Source organism: Varroa destructor, unplaced genomic scaffold, assembly GCF_002443255.2.
Source record: "Varroa destructor unplaced genomic scaffold, Vdes_3.0 BEIS01000004.1, whole genome shotgun sequence".
NCBI classification, from domain to species: domain Eukaryota; kingdom Metazoa; phylum Arthropoda; class Arachnida; order Mesostigmata; family Varroidae; genus Varroa; species Varroa destructor.
In genome coordinates, this window is record NW_019211457.1 from 11,131,335 (window position 1) to 11,151,972 (window position 20,638).

The window sequence follows — 20,638 nt, forward strand, 5'->3', positions numbered from 1 at the left end:
CCACTTTTTTCCGCTTACGCGTCCTGACTATAAACTGCTCAGTTCCTTTTATAGGCCTGGACGGCTGCTGGGCTTTTTTTTATCGTAATAAAACTGTCAAATGTAGCGATTTTTTACACAAATCGCCACTCATCTTCAAGACCTATTTGAAACCTGAATAAACTATTCCAACATTGTTAGCACGTTTTACTGCTATCGAGTTCTAACTTTCAGACGTAACTCGAATGCCACGCTATATATATATATATATATTAGTGGCGTCGATTGCAGATACTTACGGAGCTTTGTGGATCTTATATATGCGTACATCGGTACAAGCTACAATTCTATGTGATAACTTTTTGTTACCGGAAAGAGTATTTTTGTCGCCGCTGATTTTATCTGGGTCGGTAACACAATTTCGGATTTCGTCCCCTTGTGTGCCTATCGTTTCAACTAAAACACGGCTTCGTTGCATGGAGATCTGCATTGTATGGAGTTTTTCTCGTTGTAGATTTTGTCCAGTTTTGCCGTACGGAACTTATGAACGCCTTATTGATAAATGAAGCTAGTAGTGCTGTCGATTTGTATTGGGTGTTCACGTTACGGAACGCTAGCATACGGAGCTTAACATTTATTTCATCGAGTGCGATGGCTTCGTTTATTCTAATCGTCCTTTCAACGTGTACGCCCCTATGCATTTCATGACAGCCGGTGTAGCAACGGTGGCGCTGATGATAGTTGGCACGTAAGATACGTATCATTTACGGTATCCGATTCTGAATGGCTGTCGATAACTGTTTTACAGGAGTCCTCCAGTTTGTTTGCAATTGACTGTATAGTATTAATTATAATCAACCCTTATCGACGATACGAGTGGTTACCCGAGCTTGTTTTTCGTAGAATTTAAATGGCCCATTGTAATTCGAGTTAGGTGATGCTCACTGGAATTGAATTAGGATAATCGCCGTTTGATTTCGTTGGTGAGGATGCTACGCTGAACACCCTATGTAGACTATTTATAGATTTGGTCGATTCCCGCCCTACTGACGTTCTAAAATGCGTCTGCTTCGTACAGATCATTAGTCTATTTATTCCAGACCATATTCTATATAGGCTTTTGTCTTCAATTCGATGAAATACTGATCTCCGTAGTAATTTTGGCCAACTGTGGAGACTGCTCGTCATAATGCTTGAGCTTCTGTTGCTCAGCTGTACTAAATCTATGTAACAAGCTAAAAACTACCGTTAGAGTAAACGTATATACTTTTTGAAGTGACAAGAACATCGTAGAGATGCAGTTTATAGGATATCATTACTTCCCAGTATACTTGCCCCATTGACATTAGGCCCCATCACTTAGCGGATATCATTCGGTATTGACTTACAACAATACTGTTCTAAAAAAGTGTCGTGCATCCTGTATCGAGCCGAGCGGTACACGTTCATCAGAACTGTTGTTGTTGTTGTTGTTGTTGTTGTTTCTCATGTAGTTGCAGAACACCTGTCTCATATTATCACCGCCGGCATCTGGCGATCAACAAGCTGACCGGAGTGCCCAGGAAGAAACCCTCCAGGGTCCTCCGCGTCCGCGCACCCGTCTTCCGTCGATGTTCTCCAAAGAAGAAACCTCCGAAAAACTTTTTCTTTCTTATCTTCAATAGCACCAATCACAACGGCAGCCACGGCACCAGCCCCGACGACTTACTAACAGGCGGATAATAATCCACAGATCAAGTGAAAAGATCCACAGAAAATTCAAAAAACTGAAAATTGACTTCATTTATCTGATAAGGCGTCAGCCCCATCACTAAATTCACGATGACAGTCGACTTCCGGGAGCACTTCTGGGGGGACCGGAACACTGGATTCGAGCTGCTTTATCGCAACGCCAAACAAAGTCACGCAACGGCCAAAGAGCTCGTCGACTTCGTGCGTGAACGCAGTCAAATCGAAGAGAGCTACTCGAAGCTATTAGCCAAGCTCGCTTCGTCACGTCTGCTCGGCAGCGCGTCGTCGGTGGCGCCATTATGGGCGGCCTTGCGTAGCTCGACGGAAAAAGCGGCTTCGGTGCATGCCCAGCTTGCGCACCAGTTAGCTGATTCTGTCAAGGAGCTCGTACGCTACGCCGATGAACAACATCGACGACACAAGGCCATTAAGGATGAAGAGGCACAAACGATGGAAGCGGTCCAAGCACTGCAACAGAATACTCTGTTACTGTCAAAAGCCCGCGAAGCGTGCGAGTCACGCCGAAGTGGAGGCAGCGAAGGTAACGAGCTGAAGCGCAAGAAGGCCCTTGACGATTTTCGGACGCAGGGCGAACGTTACGAGCAGGCGAGGCTGATCTTTATACAGAGGATGGGCGAGGCCTGCACCCGCTTTCAGGTTCTTGAGGAAAACCACCTCAGTGCCATCAAGAGCTTCATCGATAATTATATTCACACATTGGTGAACAGCTATGCGCTGTGCGCGTCGATGTGCAGCGATCTGCAAAGTAATGTCGACTCGTTAAGTATCGAAGCGTTGCTCGAGCGCTTCTGCGCTGATCGTGGCACAGGACGAGACCGACCCGAGCCGCACAAACCATTACAAGACACAACCCCGCCTCTATCGAGCCACTCGCTGCTCCGTACGCACCTCCATTCGCAAAGTTCGGAGGACGTGTTCCGGGCGAGTGGCCTCACCAGCCATAGTAGCAGTGCGAATAGTATACAACACCAGCAGCAGCAAGCAATGGCGACATCAGCCAGTGGCGGGACGGTGGCTGGTATAGGCGGCATTGCGGGAAATGCTATGGGCGGCGTGACAATGGGATCAACCGTTGCAATGGGACATCATGGCCAGCACCCGCATGGAGGCATCACGCACCAGTCGTCGCAGTCAACACTGTACGAGTTCTTGGGTAGGAACTTGACCCTACGCGGACGGAATAAATCGACCAGCAAGAGCGACAACAACAGCCCCGAAGTAGGTAGCGGAGGTCAGGGAAGTCAGGGCAGCAGCAACAATGCTACACACCAGCTACTGCAGCAGCAGCAGCAGCAGCAGCAGCAGTCGTCCTTCGGTTCCGCAGCCTTCGCCACCTCGGTGAGTCCAGCTCCATTTGTCGATGAAGATGGCTTCAGTGTTCCGCCGCCGCCGGCAGCATCAACAGCTCCGGCCTCGCATCACCACAAGGCAACTTCAGGTGTTTCGAACGAGGATAGTTCGAGTGATGATAGTAGCGATGACGAAGCTGAGTTCCAGAAGAAGCTTGTGATCAAGATCAAACCCATCTCGGAAGCTGTTGTATCGAGCAACCTGCCGCTGGCGCAACCGGCGCGACTGGTGTCGCCGCCGGCGAAGATGACTCCGCAAGTGCTGAGTCCTGAGTTCAACGGCAACAACGGAAATCGCACGCCACCAGTCACCGACCAATCGCAGCCGCTACAAGCGCTCAGTCAGCACCATCCTCCCACGCTACCTCGATCCAACGTCATACCTCGGCCGCCATCCCGCCGTTCCGTCGACCGGTCATCACCATCGCCGATGACTCGTGCCGAGTCGGTCACCTCTATTGGCTCCGTGTCAACCGGTGGCGGTACGGGATTTTCACGAGGCCCGTCACCCCTGACGCTCGGCTACGGTGATACAATCCCTGTAGCTGTCGCGTTCCAGGAAGTCGTTCACGCGTCGTTCCGCGGCGCTGAGGAGTCTCTGTGCCAGGTGCGCATCTTTGGCGACATGAAGATGTCCTTTCCGGTAGGCATCCTCGGGGCGCTACTGTCGCACCCCAGTCCTCCTCAGCTTGTTTTCTCTCTAGGCAATCTGCCGCCAGATAATCTTGTGCCGAATTCGCTGCTGGTGAACGCCTTTGAAGATCAGCCGGGCACCTTTCGCGTCGAGATGGCCGAGCTGTTGGCGCAGTTGAAACGTCTATACGACGCCCAGCCCGGCCAGACCTACTTCAACGTTGATCTGATGAAGTATAGTTTGGCCGGAGGTACGGGGGCCTCGCTGGCTCCGCTTCACCTCGTCACCTACTGGAACTGCGACTCAGCCAAGTCCGACCTCAAGGTGGACTACTTGTACAACGCGACGGATCGATGGGCACAACGACCGTGCAACGGTCTCGTCACGGTCACATTGCCCCCGACCGCCTCTGTGAGCAACGTACACTCGAAGCCACCCTGCAGTTGGAATAGCGCCGCCAAGAAGGCCTCATGGAAGGTGTCCAACATTAAAGCCGGTTCAATACTAGCACGTTTCCAGCACGAGGAGCCGCTGCTCTCCGATCCCCCTGGGGAAGTCGCTGCAGCGTTTTCTATCGAGGACGCCTGTTTTAGCGACGCGTCGTTTACACTAGCTCCGGCCTGCGGCTATCGCCTGTCACTGATCAAGAGACGAATTATTTCGGGACGATATACTGCCATTATGTGAAGATGCTGAGCAAAGGCCAGTAAAGGACAGGCGGTGAGAGACGTACGAGAGATGCGGAAGCAAACAACAGACGTCAAAGATGATACGCGTCAGCGAATTTATAACAGCTTTTTAGGATTTTTAGGATCGCGTCGCAAAACGAGTCCAGAACAACGAGAAAAGGGAGTGACGCGGTGGAATAGTAAATACGTAGTTGCTACCCCTGTTCCAGAATCGTGACATGGTGGCGTTCCTTTTGTGTTCTTACCATGAAGCATGCGCCTGGAGCGGACGCGCACCTAACGTGTCGACAGGGTCAAGTGCATAACCATTGCTTAGAGTTGAGATCGTGCCTACTTGCGTGCGAGGCGGATCCATTTATCAATAACCGAATTCTGTGACAACAATAGATGTTATTGGCGTTATATATATTCGATCCTAAGCTATTCTATTATACATATGCAAAGATCAAGTTTAGGCACACGCGAGCCGTGAATGTGGCCTGTTGATACAATGAACGTCCGAAAACCTGAATAGTGCCTATACAGGTTTAGAATAGTGCGTCTAGTAAGGTGTTGCGAAAACGTATCACTTCATATCACAGAATAGCGGAACGGCTAACCTGGGTACGGCGTCAGACGGAATTGCGGTCAGCTTCAAAAAGACACAATAGTGTCTTTTTGTAACACAACCTAGGAAATGTTTCTGTATAGTTTAGTAGCTGAATTAGTAACATGGTAGACCGGATGCGCAGAAACGTTAGGTCTAGAAAAGGAAGCATACGAGGTTTAGCTGACCTTTTGACCCCGATATGTCAGGATCGTCCAATAACAAGACATAATGACATGGGGCGGGTAGCGTGTCTCGTGACAAAAGAACGATTTTTGCTAAAATGATAAACGGAAGTGGGCGAAAATGGCAGTGAGAGAAAGCTAAAAATGCCGCACGTGTAGAAAATGAAAAAAATAACCAGCTGAGAAATATACGCCCACGCTAGTCACACTATGAAAATGTGTTTCACGCTCTTTTCTGTTGGTTTTTGACATTGTTTTTAGTATAGACATACAGATACACATGAAGAAAGCGAAACGTGTATGGCGACAGCAACAATTTGGCCGGATTTCCCATCTAGGAATGAACGCATGATTCCGAGCAACGTGGCTATTTTATTATCCTTGGCCTGGTAACCATTTTGATTGGCCTGTAACGGATGCAAATGTAACGCTGCCGCGTACCTGTTCAGTGGACATCTTCAGCTATGTCGTATTCATCTACGAGACAACGATTTTCGCGCCACGATGAATCTCGACAGATCCTGCGCCCTGTTGCAAATCGTTGTTAGATCAATTTATTTACTGTATCCAAACGCTTCGAAACGCAATTGGACTAATTACCATTGATAATTCAGTCGCGATGCTTGTACGTTCTTTTTAGCCAGTCTCTCGAACGTAGCGTAGCAGCTAACAACGCCAGACGCATCTACTCTACCAAAAGGTTACGGGACCACCAGGCAGCAGCAGTAGCGTCACATAACAACTTGTTCATCGTCGAACAAACACGAAGAACAGCGAATAGACGAAGCTTCTGCTGAGATCATAGTAAATGTTGTTTTTGATATTTCAGTAAAGGACAACAGAGCCTATACAAATATAGCAAAAGCTGAAAATTACGTGGTGATCTATCTCAAAAGAAGCATCGTGGAGCTATCGGCTATAATCTGAGACGATACAATTATATCATTGTAAATATAGCTTGACACAAAAACACGAACGGGCGTTCTGGAAAACCTAGCGCAAGACGCAGAATGAACGGCACACAACGGAGAAATATCACAGAGTTGTCTCTGTAATTTTCGATTCGCTTGCAGAATGCAATTCATCCGAACACCGATCGGTCCCTATTCAACTAAACATGAAACGCTTAATAAGCATAAGACATATATATATATATGGTAGTGCTGCTGCTATGTGGATCTATTGTCGGTAGTCGGGTAAACGCAGAGTTCCCACTGACGACAACTCCCTCAGGGAATCGCCTTCCCGGGCTCTCTCAGTAGATTGACAGACCACGGTGGTATTATCGGCAAGTGGAGCATATTCAGATGACTAGTTCAATTAGTATAACAGATTATATCATTAATTACTATCATAAAAGGATGAAAATAGAGGTCGCAAACGACTAACCGATAATTAGCAGCAGTAAAAGACTCGAACAGGTAGGACTCAAACGACAAAACTATATACACAACAAGAATTGAGAGTGTACATAATATATTTTGTACGACGCCAATATATATATATATATATATATATATATATATATATATATGGCGAGCGATTGACAAGAGATGGGTGTGAGACAAAAGGGAATGGAGAAAGGATTAGTATAAGTATATTGGAAGCATCGACACTCAATGTACGAGTCCTCGCCAAAACTGAGTTGTGGTCCTCATTTGCCGCCCCAATCCTCCTTTTAACTTGAATACTCGAATATCGATTTCTATAGATATACGATATTATTAGAGCTCAATTTACAAAACGACTTTTTCCAGACTCGAGATGGGAAGTAGCGACACATACTAGAGGCTGTCTAAACTATAAATACACTTTGACCAATATGGCGACAATATTCTAAATGTAATGCAACTGGGACATCGATAGCAATGGCATTGTTGATAGATCTGGTGAGATAGATACTGGCCGGTCCGGCTGGTAGATTTCTCGGATTGCCTAACGATGATGTGCACCTACAGAAGTACGAGTAAATTAGAAATGTTATGCAGAAGATCATTCGACTCCGGAACGAAGTAAAATTCATCGATACGATCGTCTGTACACGATGAAGGGTAGAAATCTGTGTCTCTAAAGAGTTTAGTTCGGATGTGAATGCGTATATGAGCTTGCCATATGATGGAGGTATACATTTTTGGCGGGGACCATATTTCACATCGGTAGTAATTAGAGTAAGCTTAGTAGAAGCTTTGAACAGTTTCTATTGCTCTTTGATAGCGTCAGAGGTCGACGTTAGCTTGTGGTAGCGACTAGTATTGAAAAAGAGGACCCGATTATTGGGAGAAGTTCATTTCATCGGAAGACCAATGCAACGACGAACGGACGTCACGGATTATAAAAAAATAAAAATCAATAAAAGTGTGTTAAGAATAAACTAACGGTCTTTTTGTTGGCTATTAATATACGGATTGTAAACTGATCAACAAGTATACGCGTAGTGTGTTATCAGGTTGTGTAAGTACCGAACCAAAACCACTGTCACTTGTCGGTAGGGGCTCAAGAACCGGTAGCAATTTAATGCAGAATAGTTGCTAGATATATTAGTTTGTAAAAATCGTCGCGACAATTTCCCACTAGACCGATTATACCTCTATAACAGGTTTTTCCAACTAACCTAGTCGATGATCTATAAATCCTTAACGAGATAATGCAGAAACGATAGTTTTTCGCATATACGAATCTTACCGATTCTCATAAGCATCTAGACATTCGAAACGCTTCCTTCTGCATAGAGGGCAATCGCGTGGGTGTTATAATAAACATAATACAGCAGACTTCATAAATCATCAAGTATCCTCCGGCGCCAACTATATTGGGGACCGCAGTGAGGTGTTGGCTGCTGAGAGGACTACGAGAAGGGTCGATTTGTGCGAGCATACCCGTCAGTACTTAACACACCAAAGCCGAAAGTTCTATCAAAACAAACTTTAAAAAGGGACGGGTATAGGTATCTCTGATATCATTGCTGCCCAGTTTGAAGGCCGGTTGCCGCATATTAGTACTCAGCGTGGTAACTGGCGCATGGGAATCTGACCACCTTTTTTCGGGTAGCTGTTGTTGCCACTGTGGAAGACAATAGTCTACCGTCAAGCGACATTGCATAGTAGGAATTGCATGAGGTATTATATAATGTTCAAAATCAAACGGTCTTACTGGAATTGCGACCACACCAATAATCGGTTCACTGGTAGGTTATCAGGTATCGCATAAGGTTGAACAAATGACGACTTCGACAGGTTTCGCCCGTGCCAAATTGCCGCTTTATGTAGTACGGAAGCAACGTCCCTAGTGCTTCCAGATCGATAGCTACGCTGCACTCCTGCGTTGTGCTCTTTCAATTATTGTATGAACTTATAGAAAATAAGTAGAAACATGGCAAATCCCGGATCAATTTACCCTTTGACCCTTCTGCAATTAAAATATGCTATACGACAAAAGTTTGTTTAAAACCTTATTAGGGGTGTCTGAGGGACTGCAGCCCTCAAAGGAATAAACGATTTACCTGAATACCTCGAAGCAGTGGGCGGTGGCGTAGGACCTCGGTAGATCGTCTTCCTTACCTGCTTAATTATTATGAACCTTCTTCCTTACCTGCTTTATTATTATAAGGAGACCGTTTGTAATGGTCGAAATGGTTTACGGATAGACCGATTAAAGCTATCCTAAAATTATTTCAGCTATCTTATTAGTATGTTACTTATGTCAAACGCATTCGTCGATCAATGGCCCAGTTATTTATTAACTAGAGCATTTATTTAACTCGAGCATTTACTACAGATCGTGAATAACAATGAACAAAGCAACGTGCCTCTCGATGTTTTTCAAACAGAGCCCGTCGGTGTACGTTTTAGCCTATCATACGATGTTGTTCTAAAAGATCTATTTTACTCTGTTTTGATAGTTGGTCGTAAGAAAGCATCCAACGACAATATATCGTATTTTGCCGGGCAGCGTATGATACTGTACTCATATCTTACCGTCTATGAAACCGTTTCCTCTTCTACTGTCAAATCATTTCGTGCCAGTCTGGACAAACCTAGGTCTCTGTCACCTATGGTAGTGTCAATAATAGTTTCTGATAATGGCACAATGTTTGTTCCGATGTTCACCGCCTAACGACGACAGGCTTACAATTAGCTAATGGATCCTAATTACATTTCGTTTTTTTTACCTTACTCTACGTATTTACAACGATGCTTGTCTGTTGAAGTCTGCACGGCTACAGATTACGTGATCCAGCGTCGTTCCAGACGAATAATCGAGCAAGTCGAAGGAACAAGCTTTTCCAGATCTACCCCGCGACTTTCGTTTCTAACTAGAATTTTTCAGTAAGTGAAAGCTTGCTAATTTTTTTTTAGAAAATTGTTGTAATGTAATTATGTCCAGTTTCGCGAGAATGAGAATATATTTCATTTAGTTAGCGTCTATTCGATGTACCACAAAGGTGATACGAGCGATATTCAATTCCTGATAGTCTGGCGTCCGATTATCCGTAGGAGCAAGACAAACAAATAGAAATAGCATTTGTTAGTGGTAAATTAACTATTTTAGTCGTTCACAGTGGCGTCGTTGTTGTCATCCCTCTCTCTGACTCTGCAATAGGCAAGCCGAACAAAACGTTACCAAGGGCCTTGGAAAATTAATGGAAAGCCCATTTCTGCAATGTTTAAAGTGAGTATTCATCTATGTTTTACACATAAAACCTAGCATATATATAAGATAAGCGTTAAGTAAATGCGCCTAATTGGTGTCAATGTTCAAACCACAAACAACTTGACCTGACCTTATGTGCGAAACGAATTTTACAAACGTTTTAGTCTGTGGGGTTTAAGTCTAATGTATTAGTGTTAAACTGTGACCTAAAATGCCCTTTGCTTCTGATTTATATTCTGGAACCTTACAACTCCTCGCCAATGCGGCCTGTTTATACACAAATGCAAATCTTTGGCGTCCGTTACTAGTCGGCATCTTGTTGAATTGATCTATTTATTCTATTCTCCCAAGTAGATTAATTAGGCCACCGGCGCTACAAGCGCAATCAGGACTTGCAGATGGCAAGCTGTTCACGACTGCATTTATGTACAGCAGAGCTCGTTGCAAACTTACCAAATACGTTTAAGTTTTTCATTTCAGCTTGTTTTTAGTCTCGGATGAAATGTACATTCAACTGTTTCTTAACTTACTCTCCGCTAATGCGCTAGATGGTGCAATGGCTTCAAAGAGAATTATGGCCCTGTCGACCGGGTCGCTGCTACTGCCACTGGGGGCGCCGTTATCTCATATTCCTGACAGGTGTTCTGTTGGGTTCCCTGGTAGCGTTTATCTTTTTTCGTCTTATTATCGGGCAATCGAACCAGATAAGCGTTACATCGAACCACAATCTCACAGAGGTAAAGCTCGTTGAGTACATCGATCATTCTTACTATACATCACTACGTACATTTAGTTTATTATTACATAAGGCAAAAGAACTTTATTCATACCAGAAATTTTCGTGTACGATACATAACAATGAGGCCGCCTAGGCGAGTTCTAGACCTAGCAATGCCAATTTCTGCCGGTTTAATATTATATAAATGTATAAAAATGAAATTAGGATCGGTAGTCGGCGTGCCATTTTTCTTGTAGTTAATTTTTGTGATGACAATAGTAAAAGACGGTAGTGCAATGTTAAGAATGATCATAAACAAAGTTTGTTTTAAAATAGTTGGTAATCCTCTTAGAAATACTGGTACATATATTAAGTTTTATAATATATATAATATAACGTCGACTACAATTGCTCTAACCCATCAGTAGTATTTAGTTGGATCGTTTTGTTGATCTGGTGAAATGCTTTTTCTCGATAAACTTGCTTTACATGTCGTTCCGACTTCCTGTTGAAAATATATGCTAGTGATTATGACGTATTTCATTAGCCAAGAGTGCAGGTTTTATTAATCGGCAACAGCGTTTGCCAGTTATTATCCAAATCTGAGCAATACGTATCATATACCTAGGCTTCATATGATAAAATTAATAATTATGATTCGTTTGTATTTTTCGATGATTTCGTCGGTTCTTAAGGAGCATATGTACATTCGATGGCTCTCTGAAGAAGGCGTCACTAGGATCTCCAGCATTCAACGAGATCTCTACAAAGCTGGAATAAACGTCTCAGAAGCGCAGTACCTCTTTGATCGCGTACCCATCACGTGCATCGTGTTTAGTTCTAATCGACGCCAGGTAAATATACATCATCCTAATCACTGGAGACTTTTTTTATCAGTTAACTAACAATTATGAAGCATTAAATTGTCGGTCGATATGTTATATATCCCATTGGTAAACAAACAATTTCCCGTATTGGACAGGAGGTACCTGATGTAATTAGCACGAAGTGGATATTACTGTGGTGAACTTTTTGCTGCAAAGGGCAACATTGACGCTTGGTTTAAGTATCAGTGGGTTAAACTTAACTTTTTTTTTTATGGTTGTAGGCGCGCGCCGTTGTCGGTACCTGGGGTCGCCATTGTAATTCCCTTGATTTTGTGGCAAACTTTGAAGATAAGTTTGTGCCCACAACGGTGAAAGTATCTGAGGACGGCCATCTACTGTGTCGCACGATCCGAGAGGTTATTAAAAGTATTCATATATATATATATATATATATATATATATCAAGTTAAGTAATCGTTTACATAACGTAATGCGATCGTTACATTACGTAATATTACGTAATTACGCATAATGAGTATAATGTTACGAACGTTTTGGAAGCAGAAAGAAATTTCGTTAATAAATATGGACGGATTGCCTGGTTGAAAAAGCATTGTCAACAGTAAACACTTTAGAATGAAGCTGTAACCCATAATGATTTACCTTATTTATGCTTCAAGGTATTTCTCAAGCGTTTTCAGGGAAAGCAAAATAGGTGGGTATTTTTAGCCAGTGACACAACCTTCGCGGTCATCGAGAACCTTCGCAGGTAAGGCTGCTGTGACACACTCTATGATTTTATTCTTTCGACAACCATCGTGCATGGCGCAAGATGCCTAAAAAATCTATCTAACGTTTACTCAACTTTTGAGGCAGAATGGTGGCTCCACTGAACTCTTCCGATATCCACTACCTTGGGCATGCCGTTAAAAAGTGGATCCCACGATTTGGATCAGCAGCACCTCACAGACCGCTAACTGTCAACGTGGCCAGAGGAGGTAAACAGTTTAATATTTACTACTTAGTTTGAAAACGCCTAAGATGAAGTCTTCAAAAGTAAACAATGCGTTACTGTATAGTTATCTGTAGGTTTAACTTCCATTTTTAACCATTTTTAGTATTAGGTCGTTTAGCATAGAACGTGACGTAATTAACCTCAACCATTAAAACTTTTCGCTTAGTTTTTTTTAAAGTTAATAGGATTATGCGTTATTATTACTTATGACGTTTCGGTGTATGGGTGGCAACTTACTTATTCCGCTGCTATAGGAAAGTTTATGAAGTTTTGCAATTATGATACGTTGTTGAAATTTGAATTTGAATAATTCTCTTATTAAGGTGTTATCGAAATATGGAAAGAACGGTAGTCTGGAAAGCATGGCGGATGACAGAAAGCCTCCAACTGTTACTCCTATATTTTTGCCACTGTGATTCTTGCGGCCTGAAATCGAACATTGTCGTGCAATAGGAACGGTTTACCACTGTTCATTATTCTTGGCTACATAATGCAATGTTTTTCATTATTTGCTCCAATTTTTGACTGTTTACTTCAGTCGTAAGTGACGAACCAAAATTCACACACCTGGAGACCCCAAACAGACGCTATGGAGTTTTGAAACGGTACATTAGTTTTAGGGCTATGTCTCAGTTCTATTCGCCTACCGATGCGACCGTCATCGAGGGCCGGAAAGATCAAAAAGACCTATTTGACTGTTTTGAATTCCCTTCTAATTTTTTTTGACGTACGTCTTATGGTGTTTTTAGTAGTAGAGCCTTCAGCAAAAATAAGGGTTATACGACGAACAGTCTTTACCGAAGTGATTCCAATAGGGAACTCGTATTCGAGATTATCTAAATTTTCTGATGTTTCACAGATTACTACAACAAAAGCCCAAGTGACGATATTTGTGTACACGTTCTTCCATCACAAAGAGTATTAGCACACCTCGAATACAACAATCGTGCCACTAGGTGTTGCACCGTTATAAAATAATTCCATATTAAAATACAAGACTAATCAGTTTGTCACGTTTCATACTAAAGGATCTAATAGTAAAGATCTGTGCTCAAGAGTAGCAGTTGCTCTTTCTACTACTTACTTAATTGTCTTTTCGCTCCTCGGAAGCACAACTCGGTTTGCAACTTACCTGTTCTTCAAGTCGGACACGGCATAGGAGCATAGATAGGATATGTTCAAAACTCAAACATTTGTTATGATTTTCCTAGCTACTTGAGCTAACAAAACTCTGCTGAAGAGACAGGAAAATATTTTTTCAGATAGTACGGTCATCATGTTTGATTAAAGAAAAATAGTTAAAAAATAAATTGTGCCACTTTTTCCCTATGATGACCAGGTATTGTGCTAAGTCATGGAGCTATCTTGCAACTTCTATACACACTCGGCCCTGATTGCAGCGTTGAGGAGGAAGCTGAACTCGAAGACTCAATAGCTGTTCTTTTCAGCGACGATATTATCAGGCCCGACACGAGGGACTACATGGGTCGATCGCGTTTTCTGGCCAGGCCGCTTGCAAAGCTTCTTCGGACCAGAAAGATATCCCCGTACGACACTTTTTCTAAGGATTCAGTCTATACATCACCAATGGTATATATATAATTGTATTTAACATGATAATTCTTGAACACGTCGAGCTTAGCAAGGTTAAATTGTATTAGAATCCGGAAATACACCTGGAACAGATGTAGTTGTATGTTGCAAGTGATTCAAAGTTATCAGGATAGTCATATACAAACACGAAAAACAACAATTTTTTTGAGCGTTACTCTATATCATCATTAAAATAAGTGCGAAATGAATAAACGAATTTTTAGAACGAAAATTTAACGAATTAATTATTCACGTATGTAACTTGTGGCTATTTTAAACGCAACTATTCCAGGGCTCATTTTGCTGTAGTCCTATGGCTATATCGTTGGCCGGGGTAGATGCGTTAGAAATGCATTTGTGGGAGTTCATCATAGCCCGAATGGGAGTAGGTGTTCCCGCATCGAAGGATCGTGGACTAGACGGGGCGCCATTGAGAGACGCATTTGTTCCTCCCGTGGCCATTGAAGGAGACGAGTCGCCTATTCTACCAACAGAACCCAAGGAACTGTAGTTTAGTATACAACACGTGACGACATCTTAACCAGGATAACGATGTTAAACCTAACGACCAGCTCGCACAGAAAAAGGAATCTCTGTGAGACGAGTTTTGTGCGTAAACCTCAATTGTAAATAACAGATTTCTTTGTCGGAGTGCGTGTATTGTATATGATAGTAATCTGCCTTAAACTTTTACACGAAAAAGCAATTCAGACAAGTTGCTCACTCGTGTCTACTTATATATAGAGCAGTATACAGTTAACAGAAAGATAAAAGGAAAGCAACGGACTTCTGTAATGTCAGCCTAAAGCTGACCATGTTTATTTTGTCTGTGAAACGTTGAGCGTACGAAGTCCCACCATCGCAAATCAGCCACGACTTTTAAGCATCGCCCTTAACTCGAAAGGCCTTATATTATGCCATATATACAGGGTAATCAAAAAGTTGCACTAAGATAATTTTTTATGCTGATATTTCTAAACCAACACAAGAATTACAACGACGTTCATGATTTTTTCCAAGATTGTATAATTCTGTTTTAAAAACTTATATTTTTCGATTGATTAATAACTTTTAATACATGCAAGCATCGAGTGCCTATCGAAAACTTCGATGATATTTTTCGTTGGTGGCGAAGGGAAATTTTGTGCCATTATGTGCCTAATGGCTACCGTTAGGCCTAGCTGCATCTGTTAGTTATTGCTTGTAAATAGAGTGAATTGCTGAATATTTTTTGCTAATAGCTATATATATATATATATATATATATATATATATATATATATATATATATATATAACCAATAGCTATATATACATATATATTGAAAAGAAAGAACGCAGCTATGCAAATCATAAATTACTAGACTTAACGGCACGTATGCTTTTCCTTCGATTTTTCCAACTATAGAAGACCTAAATTTCGAAAAATCCTAAATCAGTTAACTAAAAAGTTTGGTTAAAGACTTTTCCCGAAGATAAATCAATTTAGTAAAAATAAAAATACCTACCTTCAGAAACATATATGATCATTTCTGGGTGAAACTTTAGTGTAAAACAAAAATTACTTGAACCTTACTACTATCAGCTCCATTTTGTCGTATACGAAAAAAAAAAAGTGCAATGCAGTACATTAATACAAATCTTGATGCACATATGCGTACAGACGTGACAGAGCTAAGATTCCCTTTGGATGCAGCTTCTCTTATAGACGGTAATTTAATCTGGCTGGATCATGTCATTACAAGCTAAAATTGCTTGTTGAAGCTAGCGTATTTAAACAAATATTTTTTAAAAAAAGTGATAACATTGAGCTAGCCTAAGTATTCTAAATGTGCTTTTTTTAGGCCAGCTCTACTTTGTTATTTAATTGGTTAGTTTCGGCATATCATACTTCGAACAAATCTCAGACATCAAAATGATGATAGTAATATATTTTTACACAGAATCCTAAACCGTCACAAATACTACAATCGATATCAATTGATGTATTATATTTACTCAAAATTCTAATCATAGTCACAACAATAAATGAGGATTTTACATAACTTACGTACAATTAATATTTGTTTTACTATTTTTTGTGCCGTATCATTTTTGCTATTTAGATAGTTGTATAGATAGTTATACCTTCTTCTGCTGTAAACTCTCGATTATTTTAATTTAAAATACACCGCCATTTTCTTCTTATATGAAACGTTAATTACGTGTATATAGATATACGCAGGTAATAATTACCAGCTGTGCTTTTGCTGACAGCTGTCCGTCCACCTCAAATATCTTAGTATCTGGTCTTTATCTAAACAAATATAACCTCTGACTGGCGCGATACCTATTTGCTCCGTTTATACTAAATATATATTTTGATAAGTATTTTACACAGTAAATAAATAATCATAGACAAATAAGGGCCATTTAAAACTTTACCAGGGTGTGTGATAGCTAGCTGTCTTTTTAGCTCTCATACACAGCGACTGGCATTACAAACAATTAAATGCTTCCATATGACACTTGGTAGGCGAAGACGGCTTTGCAAAAAATTTCAAAAGTATTGTGGATAGTTATTATACGGGTAGTGTACGTAAAAAGACAGTAGCCTGTACATGTCGAATATTCCAAGTAAAGGTTTTTAACTGATAGCTGACTAGTTATTCGAAGCAGCAAAAGTAACTTACATGGCCATTCGAGCTTAATTGTTCGATTATAATGAAATACGGTGCATTAACGTGCCGAATGTCAGAACTTCAAACTAAGGAAGTTCCAGTGCGTCATAAATTGCCCAGTGTGTACTGTACTTCACAATGAAATTGTCATTCGCACTGACGAGAACTGTTTCGTCCATAAAAAAGCGCTACCGAACAACGATTTGTTTGGCGGTCCATTATCAACGGAGAGCTTCAAGTTTTTCAACACAACGCCTTTAGCCTGAAAAATGACACTATATACATTGTAATTGTCAAGCAATTATGATGTACGTGAAATAAAACAATGGACCAATAAGGATTCATCAAGATGCTTTAATAAAAATGAATTTAGCAGATACAACATTTGAAAAAAGCACATCGAAAATTAGTCCCTTTAAATGCGAAGCTCTAACCATCCCTTCATAAAACCACTCCACCAATGTAGCGACTGAATTTTCATATAGGCATATATTTCTGACAAAATTCGCTGCAAGGTTTTTGATCTGAGTCCGTTCGTGCCTGGTGTGAAAAAAATTCTGTTTACCAAACTGGCCAAGCCAATAAAACCAGCTTACAGTTTATCTGTCGTTCTCTACACGACACTGTTGAACAAATAAAACATTGAGTCATAAAGCTGAATCAATCTCTTGTACCAATTTTCGACATCAACCATCTATATTAATTCAGTGTGATACGTGGCCTATTTTCCTTAGAAATTTCTTTTTTAATGTCTTCTCCAGACGATCCCTGAGTGTTATTTTCTTCAGAACTTTCCGACCTATGCTCATTTTCTAATGGATCGTAGACGTGTAGAGCGCGCCGCCATAGCTTAATCTGGAATAAGTTAGTATTGAGAACGCATTAAGCAGATCTGCCCGAAGGATATAACCGGCATTTTCGCTCGAGGGTAATTTTGTCCAGGTAAATGGTTATTTTAGAGTCAGCATGTATGTAAAATAAATACCAGGTCAGTTCATAGCGTTACCTGCATATCCCAAGAGCGCCGGCTGTACTTAAGCTCTTTCCGGGGTGTCTGGGGATGCAACGACGTACGCTTTTCACGAGGTACCATCTCGACATATCTGAATAATAGAATAAGAAGCGATAAGATGGACTAGACATCTATTGATAATTTAAGCAATGAGTAGACTTTCAATTCTAATGTAAAATGCTAGCATTATAAAAGACGTAGTAGATGAAATTAGAAATATAACATAATAAAGGTCTAAGGAACCACAAGCCCCTGCTATCGATATACTCTACCGAACATTAGGGTATGTATGCTATGTACAATAGTAGTTCAAACGCGGACCCGAACGCTAAGGCAGTTTTACTAGATTCGTTCTGCAAAAACGTTTTGCTCAATCAAAAATACGGAAATATTTCTAGAACCTATCCTTCTTGTCACATACCATTGCCTACGCTGCTTATAATTTGCGGCCATCATATACCGAAAACGAATAAGGTTTTACACATTAGGAGCGTAAATGTTAAAGTGGAAACTGGAGAACTGTAAGATGTACTGTTCAGACTTGAAAAATATGGTACCTCTTGTATCCGGCGGTCGCTTTGCCAAAATTTATTTGCTTTTGTCGTCGCATAAGAACGTCGGGATCGGTCTCCAGCTCTTCGTTTGATAGGCTTTTACCCGAACTGCCTGGCGCAGAATCACGCTTCCGTTTCAGATATGCTTTTGATTGTTTATCTGTAGTTTTCCTGTGTCAATGAAACATTACGTTTAGTGGAAATCAAATCGGCGCAAAAAGCCATTTACCCCCTGGATCTTTTATGTAGAAATTGAAAGTTGTTTTAAAGAGCAGAATATTAATGGTAATTGGGCCGTACAGATAAACTTCAACGCTTAGTCTTTTTGAGGCTGGGTACTTCTTTAAACTCTTTGGCCATTTTGAGCCTTTGCATTTTTAAAATGTCTTAAAAGGTAGTCTTATAAAAAAGAGTCTGCTTTTAGGTGTCCCTCTATATATATATATATATATATGGACACACACACACCTATTAAACGAATGTGGCTTACAACTGTAGCTATCCTCACGTTCCATCGCTTCTGCGCTGTTGATTTTTTTCTCCTGATTTAGGCGATCGCCGTGACTTTTCGCTTCGAATGTACTCTCCAAATTTCTACCCTGTTAATAAAATTGTAGGGATTTTGCCGAGTGACAAGCTTTTGGTTAATATATCAGATTATCATCAACGATATCTCTTACGGTGACTATTTTAGTACATGTATATTTCTAAGCCGATAATTGAGTACTCTTTACTTTGGGATTTTTTGACAGTGATCGACGAGTTATCTTCGCCGAAGGCGAATGCAGTTCTCCAGAGTCAGACATACTGAAAGGCGTCCAGATCTCTCAGCTTTGCCGCGTTCCTACAGTTCTGAAATCTGAAAAACAAAATAGGTGACATTAAGCATTAAATGCTTACTAAACCATGTAACTGTAGCATTTTAATAACGGGCATTCTCTGCTGGCATGTTACTCCGTTCTGGTATATTACGCTGTCTAACTAAGAAGTAATTTCGGTTAATTTTGTGCACTTGTGACTGCTATAAGTGTAATGGCAACGTTAGACTGCCCTCTCAGTGTTTAACGACTACAACCCACTCCAGTCAATCGAGTGATTAATGAAGACCGATTGTTATCAATGTACTACTCATTGTGGCTCATTCAAGCCGCTTCTAACACTTGTTTGAATGGGGCCTCCTTCTATTTAAACTGAGCAAGTATGTGACATTAAATCGAATTTAGAGGTTAGAATGAAATCGAGAAACTTCCAAACACTTCCTACACAAAATCTAGGTATATTTATTCAAGCAAAACTGGCCCCAATCCTAACTGTACATAGAAAAGGGCTGTCAGATGGGGCTGTATGTTGGTAGTGTTATTTTAGTGCTCTCGGTAGATGGCGCTTTCTGCTCAAAAAATTTTCTATGTATAATAATAACGTATTGATTGGTACCAGTTTCGAGCTCAAGATGCCGACAAATAAATTGTGCGTCGTGCACTCTAAAGTTCTTTGTAACATACGGCTATCCAAACAGAAAAGTTCAACCATGGAAATCTTTAACCACAATACAAACCCACTTGCACAAGTCAACATACGAGGAGCATCGAAGAAAAACTAGAAATGGGCACGAAGCTCGAAAAGTCGTCCATTCGGGTTTAATCAACATAATGATTGCAAATTTTCACTCGTCACGAAACGCACTTATCTTTGCTTCGATTGCTTCCCGTCACCCAGGGCGCTATTAAATATAAAAGCTCTCAAAATGAATGATATTAATATTGTGTACATTACACATTGATAAATTTGTCTCGTCTACAAGACCTATAGATTTCGTTAGCACAACGTCCACTGCTTCGGTCAGCAGGACAATATCGAATGCGCCCGTTGGTTTGGCGCGAAAGCGTCAGCATCGATGCGCTACTCTTTCAATTTCCCTTTCCCAGGAGCGCCCAATTTGAAGTTAGAAGACTCCGAGATCAGCACCGCAGTGTCCTACACCAGAAGCTGAACACAAGGTTAAATGACTGATCAAGTAATAACGAATATATAGCAGTTTTCCGCATTGCAGAAAGAAAATAATAGCTACCTCAAAAGGGAAGTGAGTGGGAGAGCACTTTGAGTTAGGCTCTATAGCGTTTAGTCTATAGCGAAATAATTATGCATTTTTATAGGTAAACACTCGATAAGCCACTAAAGACTAAAACAAGCGCTAGGGTTTTGTGCATTCATGATAAAAGCAACATGTAAATGGAACGATATAGCGATAGCAAGTGACCCACTATACATTAATTAGGTCCATTACTTCGCTATATAATGGTATAATTACTTAATTTTTTTAAATACAGGAATAATGGTTGAAACTTTAGATTTTTTACTGAAACCGTTTGCAAAACAGACGGTACATTTGGTATAACGTATACGTCTTTGTTATTAAATATTAAATCCGTTCAGCGA

At 41.2% G+C, this 20,638-nt stretch overlaps 3 protein-coding genes across 11 annotated transcripts in view; 2 read left to right on the top strand and 1 right to left on the bottom strand.

Moving 5' to 3' along the window:
• LOC111248545 (F-BAR domain only protein 2) overlaps nt 1-7,545 on the top strand; it is a 17,630-nt gene extending 10,085 nt beyond the window's left edge. For all 3 annotated transcript variants that reach the window (XM_022800997.2, XM_086988398.1, XM_086988399.1), the window contains exon 2: nt 1,473-7,545. In XM_022800997.2, the coding sequence (XP_022656732.1) occupies nt 1,801-4,401 (2,601 nt within the window). In that variant the 5' untranslated portion in view covers nt 1,473-1,800 and the 3' untranslated portion in view covers nt 4,402-7,545. The remainder of the gene's footprint in view (nt 1-1,472) is intronic.
• LOC111248546 (C1GALT1-specific chaperone 1-like) overlaps nt 1-16,032 on the top strand; it is a 26,257-nt gene extending 10,225 nt beyond the window's left edge. The window contains exons 2-10 of one of the 2 annotated variants that reach the window (XM_022801000.2): nt 9,382-9,499; nt 9,723-9,842; nt 10,373-10,561; nt 11,238-11,396; nt 11,651-11,785; nt 12,050-12,138; nt 12,246-12,367; nt 13,724-13,974; nt 14,270-16,032. In XM_022801000.2, the coding sequence (XP_022656735.1) occupies nt 9,834-9,842; nt 10,373-10,561; nt 11,238-11,396; nt 11,651-11,785; nt 12,050-12,138; nt 12,246-12,367; nt 13,724-13,974; nt 14,270-14,488 (1,173 nt within the window). In that variant the 5' untranslated portion in view covers nt 9,382-9,499; nt 9,723-9,833 and the 3' untranslated portion in view covers nt 14,489-16,032. The remainder of the gene's footprint in view (nt 1-9,381; nt 9,500-9,722; nt 9,843-10,372; nt 10,562-11,237; nt 11,397-11,650; nt 11,786-12,049; nt 12,139-12,245; nt 12,368-13,723; nt 13,975-14,269) is intronic. The other variant, XM_022800998.2, reaches the window with a different exon arrangement.
• Nucleotides 15,953-20,066, bottom strand: Slbp (Stem-loop binding protein). Of its 6 annotated transcripts, none has more exons than XM_086988407.1 (6): nt 19,762-20,066; nt 18,937-19,061; nt 18,671-18,801; nt 18,206-18,373; nt 17,643-17,739; nt 15,953-16,898 (listed from the first exon to the last, which is right to left on the bottom strand). In XM_086988407.1, exons 2-6 carry the CDS (start codon nt 19,006-19,008, stop codon nt 16,770-16,772), a joined length of 597 nt encoding a protein of 198 aa, XP_086844533.1. In that variant the 5' UTR covers nt 19,009-19,061; nt 19,762-20,066; the 3' UTR covers nt 15,953-16,769. The 6 variants fall into 6 exon arrangements, with proteins under 6 accessions (XP_086844533.1, XP_022656742.1, XP_022656740.1 ...); XM_022801007.2 differs by lacking the exon at nt 15,953-16,898 and adding an exon at nt 16,971-17,491 and having other exon boundaries at nt 19,886-20,064; XM_022801005.2 differs by lacking the exon at nt 15,953-16,898 and adding an exon at nt 16,971-17,491 and having other exon boundaries at nt 19,780-20,064.
• Nucleotides 20,067-20,638: the final 572 nt, after the last annotated feature.

Coding starts and splice junctions, on each gene's coding strand:
- Slbp (XM_022801007.2), bottom strand. CDS start 19,008: ATGTCTGACTCTGGAGAACTGCATTCGCCTTCGGCGAAGATAACTCGT. Junction 18,374..18,670: donor AAGCCACATTCGTTTAATAG/GTGTGTGTGTGT, acceptor TCATTGACACAG/GAAAACTACAGATAAACAAT. Junction 17,492..17,642: donor GGCGCTCTTGGGATATGCAG/GTAACGCTATGA, acceptor AACTTATTCCAG/ATTAAGCTATGGCGGCGCGC.